The sequence below is a fragment of the Panthera leo genome, chromosome B2 (assembly GCF_018350215.1).
Source record: "Panthera leo isolate Ple1 chromosome B2, P.leo_Ple1_pat1.1, whole genome shotgun sequence".
NCBI classification, from domain to species: Eukaryota; Metazoa; Chordata; class Mammalia; order Carnivora; family Felidae; genus Panthera; species Panthera leo.
Window position 1 is genome coordinate 90,086,917 of NC_056683.1, and position 18,750 is coordinate 90,105,666.

The window sequence follows — 18,750 nt, forward strand, 5'->3', positions numbered from 1 at the left end:
CAGCATAAAGAAGAATAATGAAAGTTACGAAGACTTTTTTTTTAAAGAATAAAGATAATTAAATATATCACATCTGGTACAGATGTTAAAGTTAAAACATTTCCTTATAATTACCAAGTGTTAATTTCTTAAAATACATTTCTGTATGATAAACCCCACAGACTGAAGGTGAAAAAGTTAAAATGAAAGAAACACTTTAGAACATTCTGCCAATATACCAAGGGAAAAGAAATTTAAAAATAATATTAATTAAAGATAGTAAATTTCCAGTCTTTGCCAATACTCTCCTCATATTCCTTGCTATCCTCTCTAAAGCCCAAAACGACACCTCAAAATGATTCACCATACTGTTAATATGTAAATATATTTATATATGTGATTAAACACATGACTACTTGTGAATTAAATATATAAATGAAATCTAAAGAATAACATGTAAAACTTTGCTATGTCTGCTAAATAAACACAATGCCATTTTTCAATGTTTGCTTCTTAGCTTGCCCTAATTCTTAACAATAGCAATATCAAAACTGGGTCATAAGGTGAAATATTAAAGACTTTTTGCTTATTGATGTTTTTAACTTAATTCACTATGGTATTGGTAAGAAATCCAAGTGTCAGCACTTCATATTTATTCTGGAATATACATTTTATGCTTACTTCCATTTTTGGAGAGTTCAGATTCTGACACATGTTTGGAGAGCATTTCCATATATTGAAAAGCTTTTATTTATGTCTGTTATGTATGTATGTACCCTCCTTAATGCTTGCCACCCATTTAGCCCATCCCCCCATCCAATACGCCACCAGCAACCCTCAGTTTGTTCTCTGTATTTAAGAGTCTCTTTATGGTCTGTCTCCCTCCCTGTTTTTATCTTATTTTTGCTTCCCTTTCCCTATGTTTATCTGTTTTGTTTCTTAAATTCCACATGAGAAAAGCTTTTAAAATGCAGATAAAGCTGATGAAAGGGACCTTACAAAATTAATTTGCTAAGGCAGTATAATTTTAAATGAACAAAGGCTATATTAATATGAATTAAATTTGTGAAGGAACATAAGCAAAATATTATAAAAATAATAGCAAATTTTACCATAAAGATTTCAGCAAAAAGAACCTGTCTATACGTAAGGTATTCAATGCTGCTGTACTATAACAGCAGTAACAGTTAACACTTATTGAACATTTACCTCTGTTCCAGGCCTGTTCTAAGTACATCAAATAAAGTAATGCATTTAATCCTTAACAACAATCTTGTAAGGATAGGATTATTATTATCCTTTTATAGATGAAGGGGTAAGGCTCAGAGGTTGAATACCCACCAAGGTCATATGGCTTGTAATAGGCAGTCAGTATTAAACCTAGGAGGCCTGGCTCCAGTCCATGCTCTCAACCACAATGTCACATTCTAATTACCACATGAATGTGATTTACTTAAAATAACTACCTCAAATAATGAAATCATTCATTTGGCTTATGGCTGGCCCTCACCATTTTAGACTGTGGGCAAAAAACAGGTAAGATTTGAAATAATGAATCATATACTAGACTCACACAACTGGGGAACTATGCCGATGATTAGCAAACCTATTTTTTAAAAAGTTTATTTATTTATTTTGAGAGAGAAAGAGCATGAGGTGGGGTGGGGCAGAGAGAGGGCGAGAGAGAGAGAGAATCCCAAGTATGCTCCATGCTGTCAGTATGGAGCCTGAGGCAGAACTGTGAGATCATGACCTGAGCCAAATCAAGAGGTGGATGCTTAACCGACTGATACTTACAAGAGCCCCAATTAGCAAACTATTTCTTTTCCTTTAGTATTTGAGTATTTCCACTTCTGTGCCTAAAAATTAAGAATATTGAAAAGTATCTTCCTTTATAAACTAAAATACCAGCACTCATGATTGAGAATAGCACAGCTCTTGTTGGTTGCCTGTGTTTGATCCTGTAGCTACTGACTTTACTGTTTGTTTCCATCCCCTCAAATCACATATGGACACTGTGACTTTTCCATCTTCTCTAGTCATAACATTGTCAAGGATTTCAGTTACTGTATGGCAGAGTGAAAAAAACACGGCTCTGAGTTAGCTGTCCTGATTTTGAGTTTCTGAGTCCCATTTATTTTATGCTATCAGGCAAATTACTTAATTCTTCCAAGTTTCAGTTTTTACATCTATAAAACTGGGATAACAAGAACAACCCTTCCAGAATTCATGGTTAAACTATGTAATATAAGCTTCTAATGAACTATAAAGTACACTATAAGCATATCAACTATTACTAAGCGTAAGTAAGATCTTTGCCTCTTTCTTCAATAAGACATGCATGATATCAACTATGGCAAAATATAAACAGCCTCATATCTTGTAGCTGCTCTTAATTACACAACTATTCCATGAGGACCAACTAAATTAAGATGTCCAATGCTCAATAAATCTGTGGATAATGTCTGTCTTGACACGTAATATTCTTAGCCTAGTAATTTCTCTACTGGTCAGTCACTAAGAGGCCTGAAGCCTGATCAAAATAGAAAGCACTTGGGGTGGGACTTTTGTATCACAAACTCAATCTATTTTGGTTTGATAATAAAACATATTTTCCAGTTGAAAATGTGGTCACTCTTATATTAAACTCAATTTAATCTCTGATTTTTAACAATCTCAAAGTCCATCTTCAAAGCCTGGTACTAACTTCTTACCTATAGGAAGAAGTCAGTATCTATGTTGAATGAAAAGCCAAATGAATCTGAAGAACTAAAATAAAATGTCATTAGTAGAAACTCCACCAAATCTGAATTCATGATGATTTTCAGTTGTCAGAGTTGCTGCTTGCCACTTTCATCCAGGATGTCTGAGTGCTAAATCCCATAGGTCTTTCTCTGCTCTTATCTCACTCAACTCCCATTAACATTTAAAGTAGTTAAGCCCTCCTTCCTTCACAAAACCCTCTCAACCACACACAGTGCTATGGGACTTTCCTTACTGGCATCACCTTCTCAGTGCCCTTTGCATTTTCATTTTCTACCCAAGCTCTACTGTGAGTCACTCCAAGCCTGCCCTCTGTTCCTGCACACTCTATATCAGGGTCTCATGAGCTTACCTGGGTGTAAAGGCTGCTTCTATGCTAACGTTCCCAATTCACATGTTCATTTCACATCCTCTGTGGGTTATACAGACTTCCTATATCTAATTGGCTTGAAAATCTTAGAAATACAAATTAACATCCAAAATATTAACTTTTTTGTTTAGAGTTACTAACTGGGGAGCCATTCTTGATTCTTTTCATTTTCTCAACCTCCATTTTTCACTACCAGCAAGTCCTACTGAACTAGGTCACCACCATCATTAATTCCATGCTTAACTTCCACTTCAATCCATTTTCCACTAAGCAGCAAAAATGATCTTAAAATGAAATTGGAGTATGTTATCTTCCTAGCTTAAAATATTTTAATGCCTTGGAACACCCCTCCCTTAGATATCTGCTTGGTTTATTTCCTTGCTTCCTTTAGTTTTCTATTCAAAAATACCCTCACCACAGAGGTGTTCTTTACTTATATCAATGTAAAACATTCTACTACCACCCTTAGCACTCCCTATTCCCTTTAGACCCTGCTTATTTATTTTTCCATAGGAATTATCACGTTTTGACATATTTGCTTATTATCTATCTATCATCTCCACAAGAATGTTAATTCCGTAAGGGTAGAAAATTTACCCAATACACAGAGGGAGGTCAAGAGACATTTCTTTAATCAATGAATAAATGACTACTTTCCCATACTGTTTAAAATCAAAATCCAAACTCTGTATGCATGGGTCTAAGGTCTTACATGAGCTGGCTTTTGCCTATCTCTGAAACTTAACTTATACTACTCTCCTCCTAGCTTATTCTGTTCCAGCTGAGCTGATCTCACTTCCTTTAACATCCTGTTCTCTTTACCTGAAATGCTATTATCTTCTCTCTTAGTGTAGCTAACTTGTTCTTATGCTTTGGGTCTCAGCTTAAATGTTATCTCCTTAAAGAAGTCTTCTCTGACCATTCTTTTTAAAGCCCCACCTCCCCTTATCATATTTCATTTCTCATTTTATAGCAATTTTTATAACATTATTTGGTTTATCATATATATATTTAAAAATTTCTATCTAGTTGAGCTCCTTGAGAATTGGGATCAGTTGGCTAACCTAGTGCTTGGTAAGTTGTGGATATTCAATAAATATGTTACATAAATGAACACTTTACAAATTCTGGTAAGAGCTGCCTACTGACTTAAGTTAGAGGAATACTCTTATGGGTATTTTTGATGTGGGAGAGAAAAAATGCTTAACTATGTGATACTAGGTAATCTTGAAACTGAAGTTACTGATCATGAACTAATGCCATCTGATCTCTCTAGCTATACATGTTGGTGTGCCTGGTAGCAGTCCATCATTGGTAGAAATAAAAGGATCAGATGGAAGAATATCATGAAAGGTAGTTCATGAACACTCCATGTGTATGCCTCTTCCTTCTGTGCTATCCCTAACTTCAACCCACCAAAGCTCCCTGGAGTATTTCTCATGTCAAGCTGACTGAGGGGAAAAAAATACATATATATACAAATCACAAAAGACTTTGCATAAGATAGCGCCACCATCTGAAGTACTGTGATATGGTGTTATATAGCTCCTTTTGGGGATGACCCTAAAAACAGCTAAGTGTCAAGTATTTTCTCTGTCAATTTACTGCAAAGAAGAGATGATGTGAATTATGATCCATGCTTTGATCTGTAGCTACTGGATTAGTCAAAGGGTCAGAAGCATGGCAATAGCGCTATTGGAGGACAGGTGGCAAGAAAGGCACAAGTTTTACATGGAATAAATTTTAGAATGGTCCCAGAACAGACTACCTATATCCCATGAAGATGTATACCAAAAAGTTAACAGAAGTGTAGATTATGCTATTAATAGTCAAGTGGGCAAAATGACCACTTCTAAGGATATCAGGTGTTTTGTGCACAGATCCCAGTGTTGTGTGCAACGGGTTCATGTACTAAGTGGCGCCATGGTGGAAGAGATGAAAACTACACATGAGCTAAACATGGACTTCCATCTCCACAGGTGGACCCAGCTACTGCCACTGCTCTGTGCCATTATGCCACCAATGCAAACATCCATAGGCCCATTCTAAAGTACCCTGACCAGGGGACCAGATAGCTATCTGGCAGTAAGGAGATTATATTGAACTCTGTCACAGAGGGGCACCTATTTGGGATGATGTCTAGAATGGATTCTGTTCCAGCCTACCGAGTGCTGCCAATAGCCTCAACAGTAGGATTACTGAACACTTTACACATCATCTAGTATCTCATATGATAATGTTTCTGATGAAGGAACTCACTTTATAGACAAAGATTAATACAGTGGATGCCATGGGATTCACTGGTCTTACTGCATCCTTCATCACCCAGAAAGAGATGGCTTTATAGATTAATGACCCAGAATGGCAGCTGAGAGACACTGCTTTGTCAAGGTTGGGGTGCTGTCTTATAAAATGAGGTGTATGCTCTGAACTAGTAATCATTAAATACTATTTCTCTCATTGCCAGAATATACAGTTCCAGGAACCAAACAGTCAATGTACAAATGCCTTTTGCAGTCAACAGCTAATAAACCACTTGGAGAATTTTGTTTCCCTTCCCTATAATTCTAGCTCGGCTAGTTTGGAGGCTTAATATCCAAGGGATGTAACAATTTACTTAGAAGCTAAAATAGCCACATCTCTCATTCTATGGGGTGAACAATCAAAATGTGGTCATAGTGTAGCTTAGGTGACCAATCCTGATAAAGAAATTGGGCTGCTGCTAAGCAATAAGGAGAGGGAAAAATTTGGATGGACCCTAGAGAAATCTTCTCACATTACACTATCCACTTGAAAAATTAATCAAAAACTTTTAAAGCCTTATATAGTAAGCATATATAAAAATCCAATTTCCAGTGTTTCAGGAAGGTGGGTTTTGGTTACTCCACTGGACAAAAAAAGCTTAATTAGCTCAGGGGCTGGTTGAAGAAGCATATAGGTGATGGATGGTAGAGAAAATAAATCACAAATGTCTGTTTGGCTCCCCAGTCAAATATGTTTGGTCCCATGCTGCAGGAATAAATGCTGTGGCCTCTACTTTTGCTATCTCATATATTTTAATTAACATATTTTACATTATTTTAACCAATTTCATTTCTCTTTCCTCTCTACCCTCCACTTTTGAATATAGCATGTATGGGTTGTAGGTAACTTTATAATTTAGTCCGCTGGCTAGAGAATATTGAGATGAGATTGTAAAAGAACCAGAGAGTGACTGGATATAACCAAGAAATCTAGGACCGATAGAGTCATGAGGAAATTTTCAGTTGTCTGCCTTGGGGAAAGATAGTGGATTTTGGTTATATGAGGGAGAATTGGGTTAGCTGTTAGAAGGAAAATTTTTTATTTTTTTTTTTAAGTGTAGGTATGAAGAGAATGGTGTTTGATGAGTTTGGGCAGGTAAAGGACTATAAAAGACTACTGACAGCCAGCCAGCATTTGAATATCTTCCCCCCTGCATAAAGGCCAAAGAAGGGAAGATATTCCCATTCCTGCTGCATGCTTGAGGCCGAAGCTCGGGCATTCCAATGTTTCTGTCTTGGACTTGAAAGTTGAGAGAATGATGTAAAAGCCCAACAATCATTTGAGGTTAACGGTGGAAGTGGTGGTCATCAAACTGAGAATCCAAGGGACATGGTAGCATATGCCCACACACTTCTGAAATCACCGCAGAAAAGTGTTCCTGATGAGAACTTTGAAAGGGCATTACTTTGGGGGTTTCCTTATGCTGCAGTATGATTTTACATCAATGACACACTTGAAGGAGTATTTCTGCTTCCCAATACTTTACTTTGATAATTTACTGGGTGAAGAAGATAGATGGATTTTTTTTTTGACTTTGCTGACCTAACCTACCTGCTCCTGCCACAGAACACCAATCTGAAACTGTACAATAAGCAGCAACAGGAATTGTCACTAAGCTTCTAGTCCAGGATATTATGGCAAGTAACTCTCATAAAGATTACGGTGTTAAAAAGTCCCCTATTTTAAGGTAATTAGGAATTCAACAACCGAAACACCTACGTTACAGGTTTTTGGTATAATCAGATTGAATCTGCATACCAATCAGTTGCAAACTCTTTGAAATCCTGATTTTAAAGGTGATGGCTTTTAGAAGAAAGACTAAAACAAAGTCTGGACGGTCCTATTATTGTAGTGTGCTTGGTGAGATACAATGCCAAAGAATGGTATAATTTCTAGCTGTCTTATTTTAGCAGTGAAAATCTACAAAATAGCAGAAACAATGCAAACAAATTCTATGGTTTCTAATTAACCTTGGTGATAAATTTTTATGCTGATAAAAAAAAAACAAAACAGAGAAGTAATTCTACACAATGGCTGAGCTATCCAGTTGCTTAGGTCTCACACGTTAAAATAAAAAACAAATAGTAAGTGCACTCTAGTTTGGAAGAGCACATGAGGTTCACATTTGAGGTTAGTATGAGTCACATACGTTCTAAACACACAGCCTTTTATAACACATGCACACGCACAACACACACACACACAAATACACTTTGAGCAAACGTCCCAAAATGTGTTCAATAGGTATGTACTTTGTACCTTGACTTCAAAGAAAAGTCTCCATTTGGAACACTTTAAGAATAAGACCCAAGAGAAAAAAGATTGAGCCCAGACAGATGCTGCATATGAACCATCAATATTCCCTACATCTACTTTTCACCATTTGCATCCTAAGTTCAAGATACCATTTAGACACAACAAGGTGACTATTTGGACACACTAAGTGAATAACACAAGACAGGAAATCTTTTGACAAAATTATTTTTATCTTAAGTTATTTATCTTAAATATTTCATATATACGCACGAGTAACATTAAGGAACTAACGTTAAGGAAGTAATGATGAAACTTGAGAGATAAAAGGGTAGCTGTTACTCTACTTAAAGGATTCATGTGATACCTTTTACATGAAGCTAATACTGGGGTCTGCTACTTATCAGTGAATAAGGTCACCTGCAGGCATTTCAAATTATTAGTTAATACATGACTATAATATATATATACAGTATCATCTACCAGGTCCACTAATCCTAGATGAGTCATGAGAAGTAGAAGGGGAACATATGCCAGCTGCTGAGACTGGACACTGGTGGGTTAGAAACACTGTTTTGACTGTTCTTCAGGCTGCATGAGATCAGAAAGGGGTGATATGGTGGGAAGAGGCAGAAAATGCAACAATTTTATTACTGATTTTATCTGTTTTTCATCATAATTCCAACTAGAAAAAAATATTTTTTAAAAACTAGGAAAGCACAAAAAAGGAAAATCACTATATATAAATCCATGGAGAGAAACAGGAATATCTACATTTAGATGTAGTGGAAGGAAACACAAAGAACCATATTAACTGATTGTACCACATAAAATGCAAAAACTACTTGTAAAAAGCTACTAAGACAAAAAGACATCCAAGGAATCAGCGAAATTAATAAAAGCAGATCAAAGATTAATATGTGTGTCTACGTACGTAGTCATAAATATATATGGAAAAAAGTGGTATCATACTAAGTTTCAGGAGTGCATGTTTTAATTTGTTAAGGCTCTCATACAAATCTTTAAGAAAATGCTGTACTGCAAAAGATAAAACCTCAAAGGAATGAAGACACAAAAAAGAAAGAGACAACCAATAGCAAACAAATCAGAGAAAAGAAAGTCAATCAGACAAAAATCAAGGTGTACATTAAAATAATAATGAATGTTTTATCCATAATATATCAACATATTACAACATATGAGGATGTAGTAAAACTGTTACTCTCATACACTACTGACAATACACATATCAATGGTGGGGACATTAACTGGGATGTGCGGTTTGGAAAATAATTAGCAGTGTATATGAAAAGCTATAAAAATATACACATTATTTGACCCATTGCATTTTAAGTTGGAACTCTACACTGAGGAAACAAGTCTAAATAAAAACCAACCATAATAATAAAGGTGCATGATTATCTAATGATAGAGGAAAAATACAATGAAATGGCCACATAATAGAATTGTATAGACATAAAAAATTTTAATTGCTTCAAATTTCACTACTTGGCTACAGGATAACAACAGGTTTTTAATTTTTATACATTTAGTGTTTTCTAAATTTTTGAAAATGGTCATATTACACATTTTATAGGAAGTTAATTTTGCAAAATTGATTGTAAGTTGCATGAGGGCAGTGAACACTCCAATAGAAAGACAAATATGCATATTATAATATACATAGCTGATGATGTTGAAGGGAAAACATATGGAAGTAAATATGGAATAAAAATACTTATTTAGCAGGAAAATATTGGAAGAAAATACATAACAATATTAAAGGTGTTAAGGTGGCAGTATTATGCATTTCCTATATTTTTCCCCAAATTTCTGTAATGTTATACTAAACTTTTAGTATAGAGTAAAACTACACATCATTAAATATGTAATTTTCATTAATTATAATCCAAACTAATTTGACATGTATAAGAAGTAGAAATAAAATATATTGCTTACCTCTCTTTCATCCATATTCAACCACTGCTTTGGATCTTCTTCAGTAGCCAGAAAAGCTATCAATTCCAAAGCAGTAAGACGAGTTTGACGTCTTGATGAGACAAATATCAAAACAGGTTTGGCTGGAGAATGGCTTCTAATTGCTATTGAAAAGTTGTGGAAAATGTGGACAATAAGAGTAAGCAAGCTACTTACAACCAAATATGAATGTCATTAGGATATGAAATGGATGATACATGAAAGCTAGTATCATTGATTTAAATAAATTCTTAATTTAGTCATGAAATTCAGCATTATCTGTGGTACTACTTGGATCTGACAACATATTGGAGAAATGACAGGAAAGGAAAGGTAGCTGAACCTACCTACGAGAGCATATTGCCTGAACAGGGGAAGCTGAACTGTGTCAGCTCCCAGTTCTACTCTGAGTTGCTGAGGAAGGTAACACAAAAGCTGAGACTCTTCAGTAAAAGCTGTATATGAATACTAAATCTAAGGTTGAGTTTTCTGAGTTGTGTTTCTGCTCACCTAAGCAACGATATTATAGAGTTAACTGGTCCTAGGGTTGGGGGAGAGAGTTAGGTCCTACCTAGTGATGAAAACTCTCTAAGAAAAGCTCCAAAATTTCCTTTAATTTTTGTCATTACTAGTGAATGGAATAACTAAGAGAGAGTTTGTGGGGCACCTGGGTGGCTTAGTGGGTTAAGCATCCGATTTCAGCTCAGGTCACGATCTCACTGCTCGTGAGTTCCAGCCCCGCATCATGCTCTGTGCTGACAGCTCAGAGCCTGGAGCCTGCTTCAGATTCTGTCTCTGTCTCTGTGCCCCTCCTCCACTCATGCGCTCGCTTTCTCTCTCTCCGTCAAATATAAATAAAAGCATTAAAATATTAAAAAAAAAAGATTTTATATCTGGGGCTCCTGGGTGGCTCAGTCGGTTGAGCGTCCGACTTCAGCTCAGGTCACGATCTCATGGTTTGTGAGTTCGAGCCCCGCGTCAGGCTCTGGGCTGATGGCTCAGAGCCTGGAGCCTGCTTCCGATTCTGTGTCTCCCTCTCTCTCTGCCCCTCCCCCATTCATGCTCTGTCTCTCTCCGTCTCAAAAATAAATAAACATTAAAAAAAAATTAAAAAAAAAAGGTTTTATATCAATAAACTAGTCAGAGATATGTCGAATGAAGGTTTTACTTTTCTCTAAAACATATGTGTAAGGTTTCAAATGGAAAGATAAGAGAATGTAAAAGAGAGCTGAAGAGAATATCATGTCTGAATCTCTGTCTGAGTGACAGAGATTCACATGGAAGGTAGACACACAAAAGATGCAATGAATAGTTTGAAACATGAGTAATTTGACTGAAAGAAAAAAAATTACCTAAAGAGCCACATAAATCATCTGACCTAACTGGAAACAGGGCTTCTTTACATTGGCTCCGAAATACTGATAAGATGGCACATATGAAATTAACACTTATGTGTACAAAGATCTCTTAACACAGAGATATTTAACAGTTTTACATAAAAAAATTTAACCTTCTGTAATTTCTTGTTTGAAATGTGAGCTGCAGAATTTCTTTCTATAGGCTTGTTTCTTAACAAGGATTATAATGAAAATGTTGACATGAACTTCACTATATTTATACTCGAAGAGTAAGAAAATAAAGCTATAAAATCCTATTTCTAAACTCAAAGAAATACAGTGATACACTACAGGTATAATAAATAGTTTATAAGGACAGCTTCTGTACTGATATCATATCTAGAGAAGTGTAAGTATTTCAGTTATTTACTATTGATTTATATAACACAAATGCTTCCTTTCAACCATTGGTATGCAATTGGCCATTCCTTACATAAACACAAGCAATCACAACAATACATACCGTGAAAAATAAACTATCTTATTTCTCACTCACAGTTTATCAGAATATTACAGAATATAAATGGTAGTGCTTTGATAAATCGTATTAGAAATACAATGTTTAAAATACACATATTAGTACAATATTGGTATCATTTGTACACATAATCATGAATGAATCTGTCTCTTTTTTTAAACCTCAACATTTAATGGATTTTTGCTGCTGCAAGAACAGGTGTGGCTGAACAGCTCACGGCAGATTTATTGTTCATTAGTGATTTTGTACAATGCTTCTGTGGAGGTGTAAATAATCTGAACTGCCAAGATTGGTCTCTAGTTCACAATCAATACTTTGCTTCTGTCATCAGGCTAATTACAGCAGCTAAAAAGTCACCTCACAACTGTCACCTCACAATCAACAGCAGTTCACACTAGAGAATTTATTTTGGAGGTTATTTTTAATTGATATAATAAATATTCCTTATGCAGCTAAACAAAACATGTTTCAATAAAATAGGAGTGTTATTCTTAAATCTTTCCTGCTTGCCTAATCTGTTAGAAAAGGAAAACCAAAAAATGAAGCAGAACACTGTAAAAAAAAAAAAAAAGTATTGAAATTTGTAAGTTTTAGGATTTCTGGTAAAAATTAAGATTATGTGATTTTTTTTTTTACACTTATAGTTCCTATTTATCATTTGTTATAACTTAATAGATTAAGAATGATTTACTTTTTAAGAATACATTTTTCTACTACCAACACAGTATCATCTACAAAATCTCTCCAATTTTCAATAGTTAATTCAACACACATTTTCTTTCCTTAACAGCTGAGGTAAATTGTTTTACACATTTGTGGAAGTTGGAACAGTACCGCCATTTCAAAGAAACCCAAATTATTTCGAATGCATTTAATGCTACCATACAAATTACTCCAAGGATCTGAAGCTTACCTTGAAATGTAGGCTTATTCATACTAGCCATACGAGGACAGTAATGTTGACCTGGGAAGCCTTGAATGTGAACTTCCAGTGGAACTGGACGTACTGATGGTCGGAAATTGAACAAGCCCATCTAGAGTAAAAACGAGAAAGAAATCATTTTCTGTTTTCCTATTTAAGTGTATGTAACAGTGTCTCATTAATATGGCCACCTAAGCCACACTATTAAATGCCTATTTATCAATCTTCCATATACCTGATGAATGTTGAGCCAATCAGCAAGGTCTCTGGCATTAGCTAATGCAGTAGATAGTCCAACTATTCTAACAGGCTTTTCTGTGTGTGATGAGATGAAATTTGTTCGAGATACAATGACTTCTAGAACAGGGCCTCTTTCCTCCCCTAGGAAATAGGAATAATACATGTTAATCATTTAACAAGTCCGATGCTGGCTGCTGCAAGTATGAGAGTCAAAATGTGTAAACTGGCATCAGATACAGTGGTACCTACCAAGCAGATGGATCTCATCTATGATGAGAATAGTGACTTGCTTCACATAGTTCCTATTTTGCCAGCTTCTACTGACTCCATCCCACTTCTCTGGTGTAGTGACGATAAGGTCAGCCTTAGCAATGGATTTCATATCAGGAGTCACATCCCCAGTTAGTTCAATAACTCTGGAAAGGAAGAAAATGATCTTTTTCTCAGAAAACACATGCCCTTGGAAAGGTGAAAATTTATCCTTCAGAATAAAATTTTATAATGCTTAATACTACTTTATCTCCCCTTGATTTTTGAAATTTTCTGAGTCCAAAATATGTTTCTTAAGAATTGTAACAGAACATATCAATTGAAATCACTGATAATCTAACTTTCATGCAGATATGCAAAGGTGTCAAACTTTGCTATGATTATGTTTACAAAGTCTCTGCTCTATGTGTTTTTATAGAGCTGAACTCATACTTCCTTCTCCATATGTTGGAATAAACACCTTTCTAATGACGGAAAGTGTTAATTTATTAAGACATGAAGAGGCATTCACTAAGAACATAATTACGTGTAAGCTTCATTTCTTTTTTTAGACTAAAAATTTCTATAGATAATATAGGTAAATCCAAACATACTAGGACATAAACAAGATATGCTGGGGCAAATACATGCTACCTCATTCTAAGAAGACCTCAGTTTTATAGTGAGAAAGAGGGAAATCTGAAGGCCAACTCTAAATTTTAGGTAATCACTAAATAATTTTTATATCTAACTTAATTCTAAAAAAACAAAAAAGGGTAAGACTAGTTCCCCCAAGTACAGTGTTCCCAAAGCTTTTGCTTATTTTTATTCATTTTTTATTTTTGTATTTTATTATTTTGAATATGTAATATATTCACGTGGTTCAAAGAATGTGTGGTGAGCAGTCTCTGTAGTATGTCTATCTTCCAATCACCTGGTCCTTATTCTAAAGCAACAACATATATTCTTTACCATTTTTTAAAAAAGTAAAAGACAGGATACTTTACTTAAAAACATTTTCTATAATATCTCTGGAGATCACTCCTTCAGTATATAAAAAGTTCATTCTTAATAGAATGATACAATATTTTGCATTGTGTAAATGTACTATAATTTATTTAGTCATGTTCTATTGGACACTCAGGTTACCTGCAACCTTGCTAGTAAAAACAATACCACAATGAATAAACTTGTGCAATACTAAAATATTCTTTAAAAAGTAGTGTTCTTTAATGAATTTCTATTTTTTGGTAGATTATTTATAAGCAAAATGCCCTCAGTGTGATTTCTGGGACTTACTGTGAATGATATGAAAGGAAAATAAAGAGATAAAACTTATTTTTCTTTAGTTTTAGAATTTAAAAATTTTGAGAGAATTATTTTGTCAAGTATTCATATTAAATAATTAAAGGACTTTCATTTTTCGATACTAAAACAATGGGAACAGTGATAACATTTTAACAGTAATTACAATACCCTTAAATAAAAGACTATGAAAATCACTGTAAAAGCATTCAACACTTTTGTGAAAATCTTTTATTTGTTCATCCTTTTAGGTTACTTAAAACACATCTTCTGATAAAGCAAGAACTTACTTTTTGCCAAGTTTTTCTTCTATTCTAACTTTCCAATCATCCATTCTTTCACGTACAAGAGCTTTTAAGGGTGCAATATACACTGCCTGAAAGCAGAGGGGAGGGTAAAAAGATCTCATGAAAATAGTAACATCATTTTCAAATAAAGGTAAACCCTGTAAAATTCATCCACAGACGACAGTGTGGTTTAAAAATGTATCTTATATTACTGAAAATTTAAAATTTAAAATTAATGAGGAAAGTTACTAACTTGCTCAAATTACCCTCAGCCAAAGTAAGACAGAAATATAAGACATCATACAATTCTGACATAGAAAATATTAAATATTTTTTAAAAGTCACTGAAGGTGTTTTAAGTATTTTATATTCTGATGAAAATAAGTTTTTCCTGTTATTATGATCAAGATTCTAACTCCTCCATGAAAAAAGTTACTACTTTTGAAATTCTAAAAAATAATCTGGTTGTTTAAATTTTAATGGAGATTTTATGGAAAATGCTACTCATATATTCTACCTTTTCTTATAACAACAATTGGTCTTTAATAATCCAAATCTATATACGGAATGTTCAGTGAAAAAAAATATTTCCCTCATAAAATGTTTCAAATTTATAGGAGAGCTCTACTATTGTATTAACAGGTCTCATAATGGATCAAAAACCACAAAATAGACTGAGAAGTAGGAAAACTTCAAGCTAAGCAGAGAAGAAAAGTCGCTAATTGAAAATCACTGAAAAAGGAAGTTAAAACATTTCTAAAATAATAAATGATGAGGAAAATACCACATAATTCCAATCACAATGTATGAATTAGCTTTCCTGAAAAATATGTACCTCTAAACTATGAGTATGTACTTCACATTTCAGGAAAGCATAAATTTAAGACTTATTTGACTTGCCACATTACTTTACATTAATAATATGGCATTTGCAGAAGTGTGGAATAAAACTGCCTCTGTATTTCTTGTGTATAATTAAACTGTATTTGTTTAAAGATTAGGATTTCTTTTTAAAAAAAATTTTTTTTTTTTTACATTTATTTATTTTTGAGAAAGAGTGAGACAAAGCGTGAGCGGGGGAGGGGCAGAGAGAGAAGGAGACACAGAATCAGAAGCAGGCTCCAGGCTCTGAGCAAGCGGTCAGCACAGAGCCTGATGCGGGGCTTGAACCCAAAAACTGTGAGATCATGACCTGAGCCGAAGTCGGATGCTCAACCGACTGATCCACCCAGATGCCCAGATTAGGATTTCTTTTATAGCAAAAGGATGTGATTAAAAGTCATTATTTATCTTATAAATATGGCTATGAATCAGGTATCTTATAATGAGAAAAAGACGTGGAAATTGACATGTACATTAGAAATCTAACTAGAGAACTCCAAAGTTTAAGATAAGTTTTCTTCTGGCCAGTTATCTAATACTGATCTGGTCCCCTGCACCCCCACCTCCTGCTCAGAAAATTCACTGAGAGAGTGCTTGTGTCCTGATGTGTATTTAGAACTGGCTAGTTTACAGATTATGAACTGCATTTTCTAATTTAATGTAAGCATGTGATTCTTTCAAACAGACCTTTGAAGTAGGGTACTTGTTGAAGACTCTGAAAATGGCTAATTCAGCAGCAACAGTCTTTCCTGACCCAGTGGGTGCTCCAAGGAGGACATTACAGTCTGTGTGGTACAGGGTATGAAATATTTGTGTCTGCACAGGGTTAAAGTGGCTAAAGTTGTATAGTGCTTCATATGCTTCACATCCCAAAGCTGTGATTGGTAAAGGCTGAAGATCCAGTAATTCTGAAAAGATGAAACACGTACTGCCATTAAAAAAACTGGAAAAAAATGCACAATACTGAATATTGTCTCTCAGGAATAAATTATAATAATCTTTAATTCCTTAGAGGGGGAAAAAAAAGACTTAACAAAAATTTTTATATACTGTTACATATCTTTTTTTCCCTGTTACTACATCTATAATATTGACAAACTGGACACTTTTCTGGGGGAGTTCCCATATACCGAATATAATGTCATACCTATATCTATCTATCTATCTACCCATCTACCTACCTACCTACCTATATTGTTTCTCCCAATCAGGAAAGTAATTTGAATAACAGGTGAACGAAAATATGCATGGTATAGAAGAAAACTAAATCTACCCCTATCTGTAGAAAAAGGAAAACCACTTGCAAACTTCAGTGCTAGAATGGTTACCAATAAGAAATTTCCTTTGATCTGTTAGAAAATGGACCAAACCAGAATGGTTGAGTGAGCTATTGCTCTAGCCAATGTAAACTAAACTAAAAATAATTAAAGGAAGAAACTCAGGGGGGAGTTTCAAACCAGAGAATGACTGGGTAAAAAAGAACTGCACTGAGAAAACACATAACAGAAAGCCTGGAGAATTCTCTTCTCAAAAATTACACTTAAAAATAAAAAGCTATTTTTAAAATATTATCTTAGCTCCACAGCTCTACTCTATTACATAGGTACTTGAGAGCTAACCACATGTTTTCTATAGCAGATTATAATCTCCTAAATTTTCTGTACTACTGAAATCAAGAAGGGAAGAAGTCTTACCTTGCAATGCTAATCAAGGCATAGACATATTCTTAATAGGAACTAAAAAATAAACATTTTGGTATATATCGATCGTCAATATATATTGTTGATATAAATTAAAATGATTGACTTCTATGAAAGTTGAAGAATTTTCTTGGCTGATTTAGGCTCAGTGAGGCACCATATGCACACATGCACCCACGCACACACCCGCATGCACGCACACACACACACACTCAGCCAAATAGAACTGGGAATCACTGAGGTTACATCATGCATTTATAGTATCAACTGAGATGTCACGGTGGTACATTTACTGCTTTTTAAAATGTAGTCAGAAGTCAACTAATTATATAAATAGGATGATATGTGCTTGGCCACTCAACAGAGAGGTGATAAAATGAGCATTAAAATATAATGTTAATGCACGTTAAAATCAAGTACTGAAGTCAGAGATCTACTAGTGATGATGGTAGCATGTATTTTTAAACTAAAGCACTAAACATCGTCATGTATTCTGAGATTCTAGATATCATATATAGGCATATTTGATGGAAGAAAAGCAGAAGGGTCCTCTTCAGTGAGTATATCAGTAGATACTACAATCTCATTATTTCTCTGTTGACGAACTTTTTTAGTTTTATCAACATATCCAAGTGGTTTTAAGCTGTAGTCTAAAGTATTTCCCTTTAAGATATGTTAAGATAATGAACAAGGTACCCATTTGACAAAAATGGCAAAGATGAAAGTCACATTAATGCCTTCTTTCATTTCCCAAAGGATTGTTAAAAATATGTTAGTAAGAACTAATAAAAATGTTCTTACTAACATTTTTATTTTGAAAAAACAAAGAGTTTGTCTTCAGAGGAATTATATGAAAAAAAAATTGACCTTCAATTTTCTATAAATTAAAGGCCTCCTGAAATCAATAATTATCAATTATGAATTCTCAGTAAGAAATAAACTTAATACAATAAATTAATAGCTCAATCTAAAGATTTTTTTTTAAGTAGGCTTCATGCAGAGCCCAACATGGGCTTGAACTCATGACCCTGAGATAAAGACCTGAGCTGAGATCAAGAGTCAGAAGCTTAACTGACTGAGCCACCCTGGTGCCCCTAAAGATATTTTTGAAATAGAATATAGGCCACTGGAAAGTATCAATATAAACATTCATGAAATTTTGCTTCTTTAATAAGTCACAATATAAACATACTTGCTCATGTTGCAAAAATCTAAAATGGATTTTTGTTAGTTGACAATGAAAAACTGTTACATGATATTGCAGATTAGTATATACCCTTTTATCATATTACTGTGGAGGAACAGAACTAATAAAAATGGTACTTGTTTGTTGGATGCAAAGTGACTTGAGGTATAGTGAATCTATTCTGTAGTGATAGCATTATCTAATTTCTTAATATTAGCATTTGTTTTTTTTTTTTGGTGTAGAAGCACACTGTATGGAGGGAAAAGAACCTATAATTCACTTTAATTAATTCATTTAACATACTAGAAATACGTTTAAGTAAACAGTAATAAACGCAAAGAAAAAGTATACCTCAAAAGTTTCACAGAGAACACAGATTAACACTTGCAATGGAAAAGGAAGAAAATACGGAGAAATTGTAATGATTATATGTAAAAATAGGGATAAAGGCAAAATAA

At 34.3% G+C, this 18,750-nt stretch overlaps 1 protein-coding gene across 1 annotated transcript in view; it reads right to left on the reverse strand.

The window, feature by feature from the left end:
- The window catches only part of ASCC3 (activating signal cointegrator 1 complex subunit 3), a 356,847-nt gene that overhangs the window by 102,663 nt on the left and 235,434 nt on the right, over nt 1-18,750 (reverse strand). Inside the window, exons 25-30 of the mRNA XM_042939446.1 lie at nt 16,094-16,314; nt 14,528-14,613; nt 12,933-13,099; nt 12,679-12,824; nt 12,435-12,555; nt 9,629-9,771 (exon numbers count right to left, since the gene is read on the reverse strand). Of these exons, the coding sequence (XP_042795380.1) occupies nt 9,629-9,771; nt 12,435-12,555; nt 12,679-12,824; nt 12,933-13,099; nt 14,528-14,613; nt 16,094-16,314 (884 nt within the window). The remainder of the gene's footprint in view (nt 1-9,628; nt 9,772-12,434; nt 12,556-12,678; nt 12,825-12,932; nt 13,100-14,527; nt 14,614-16,093; nt 16,315-18,750) is intronic.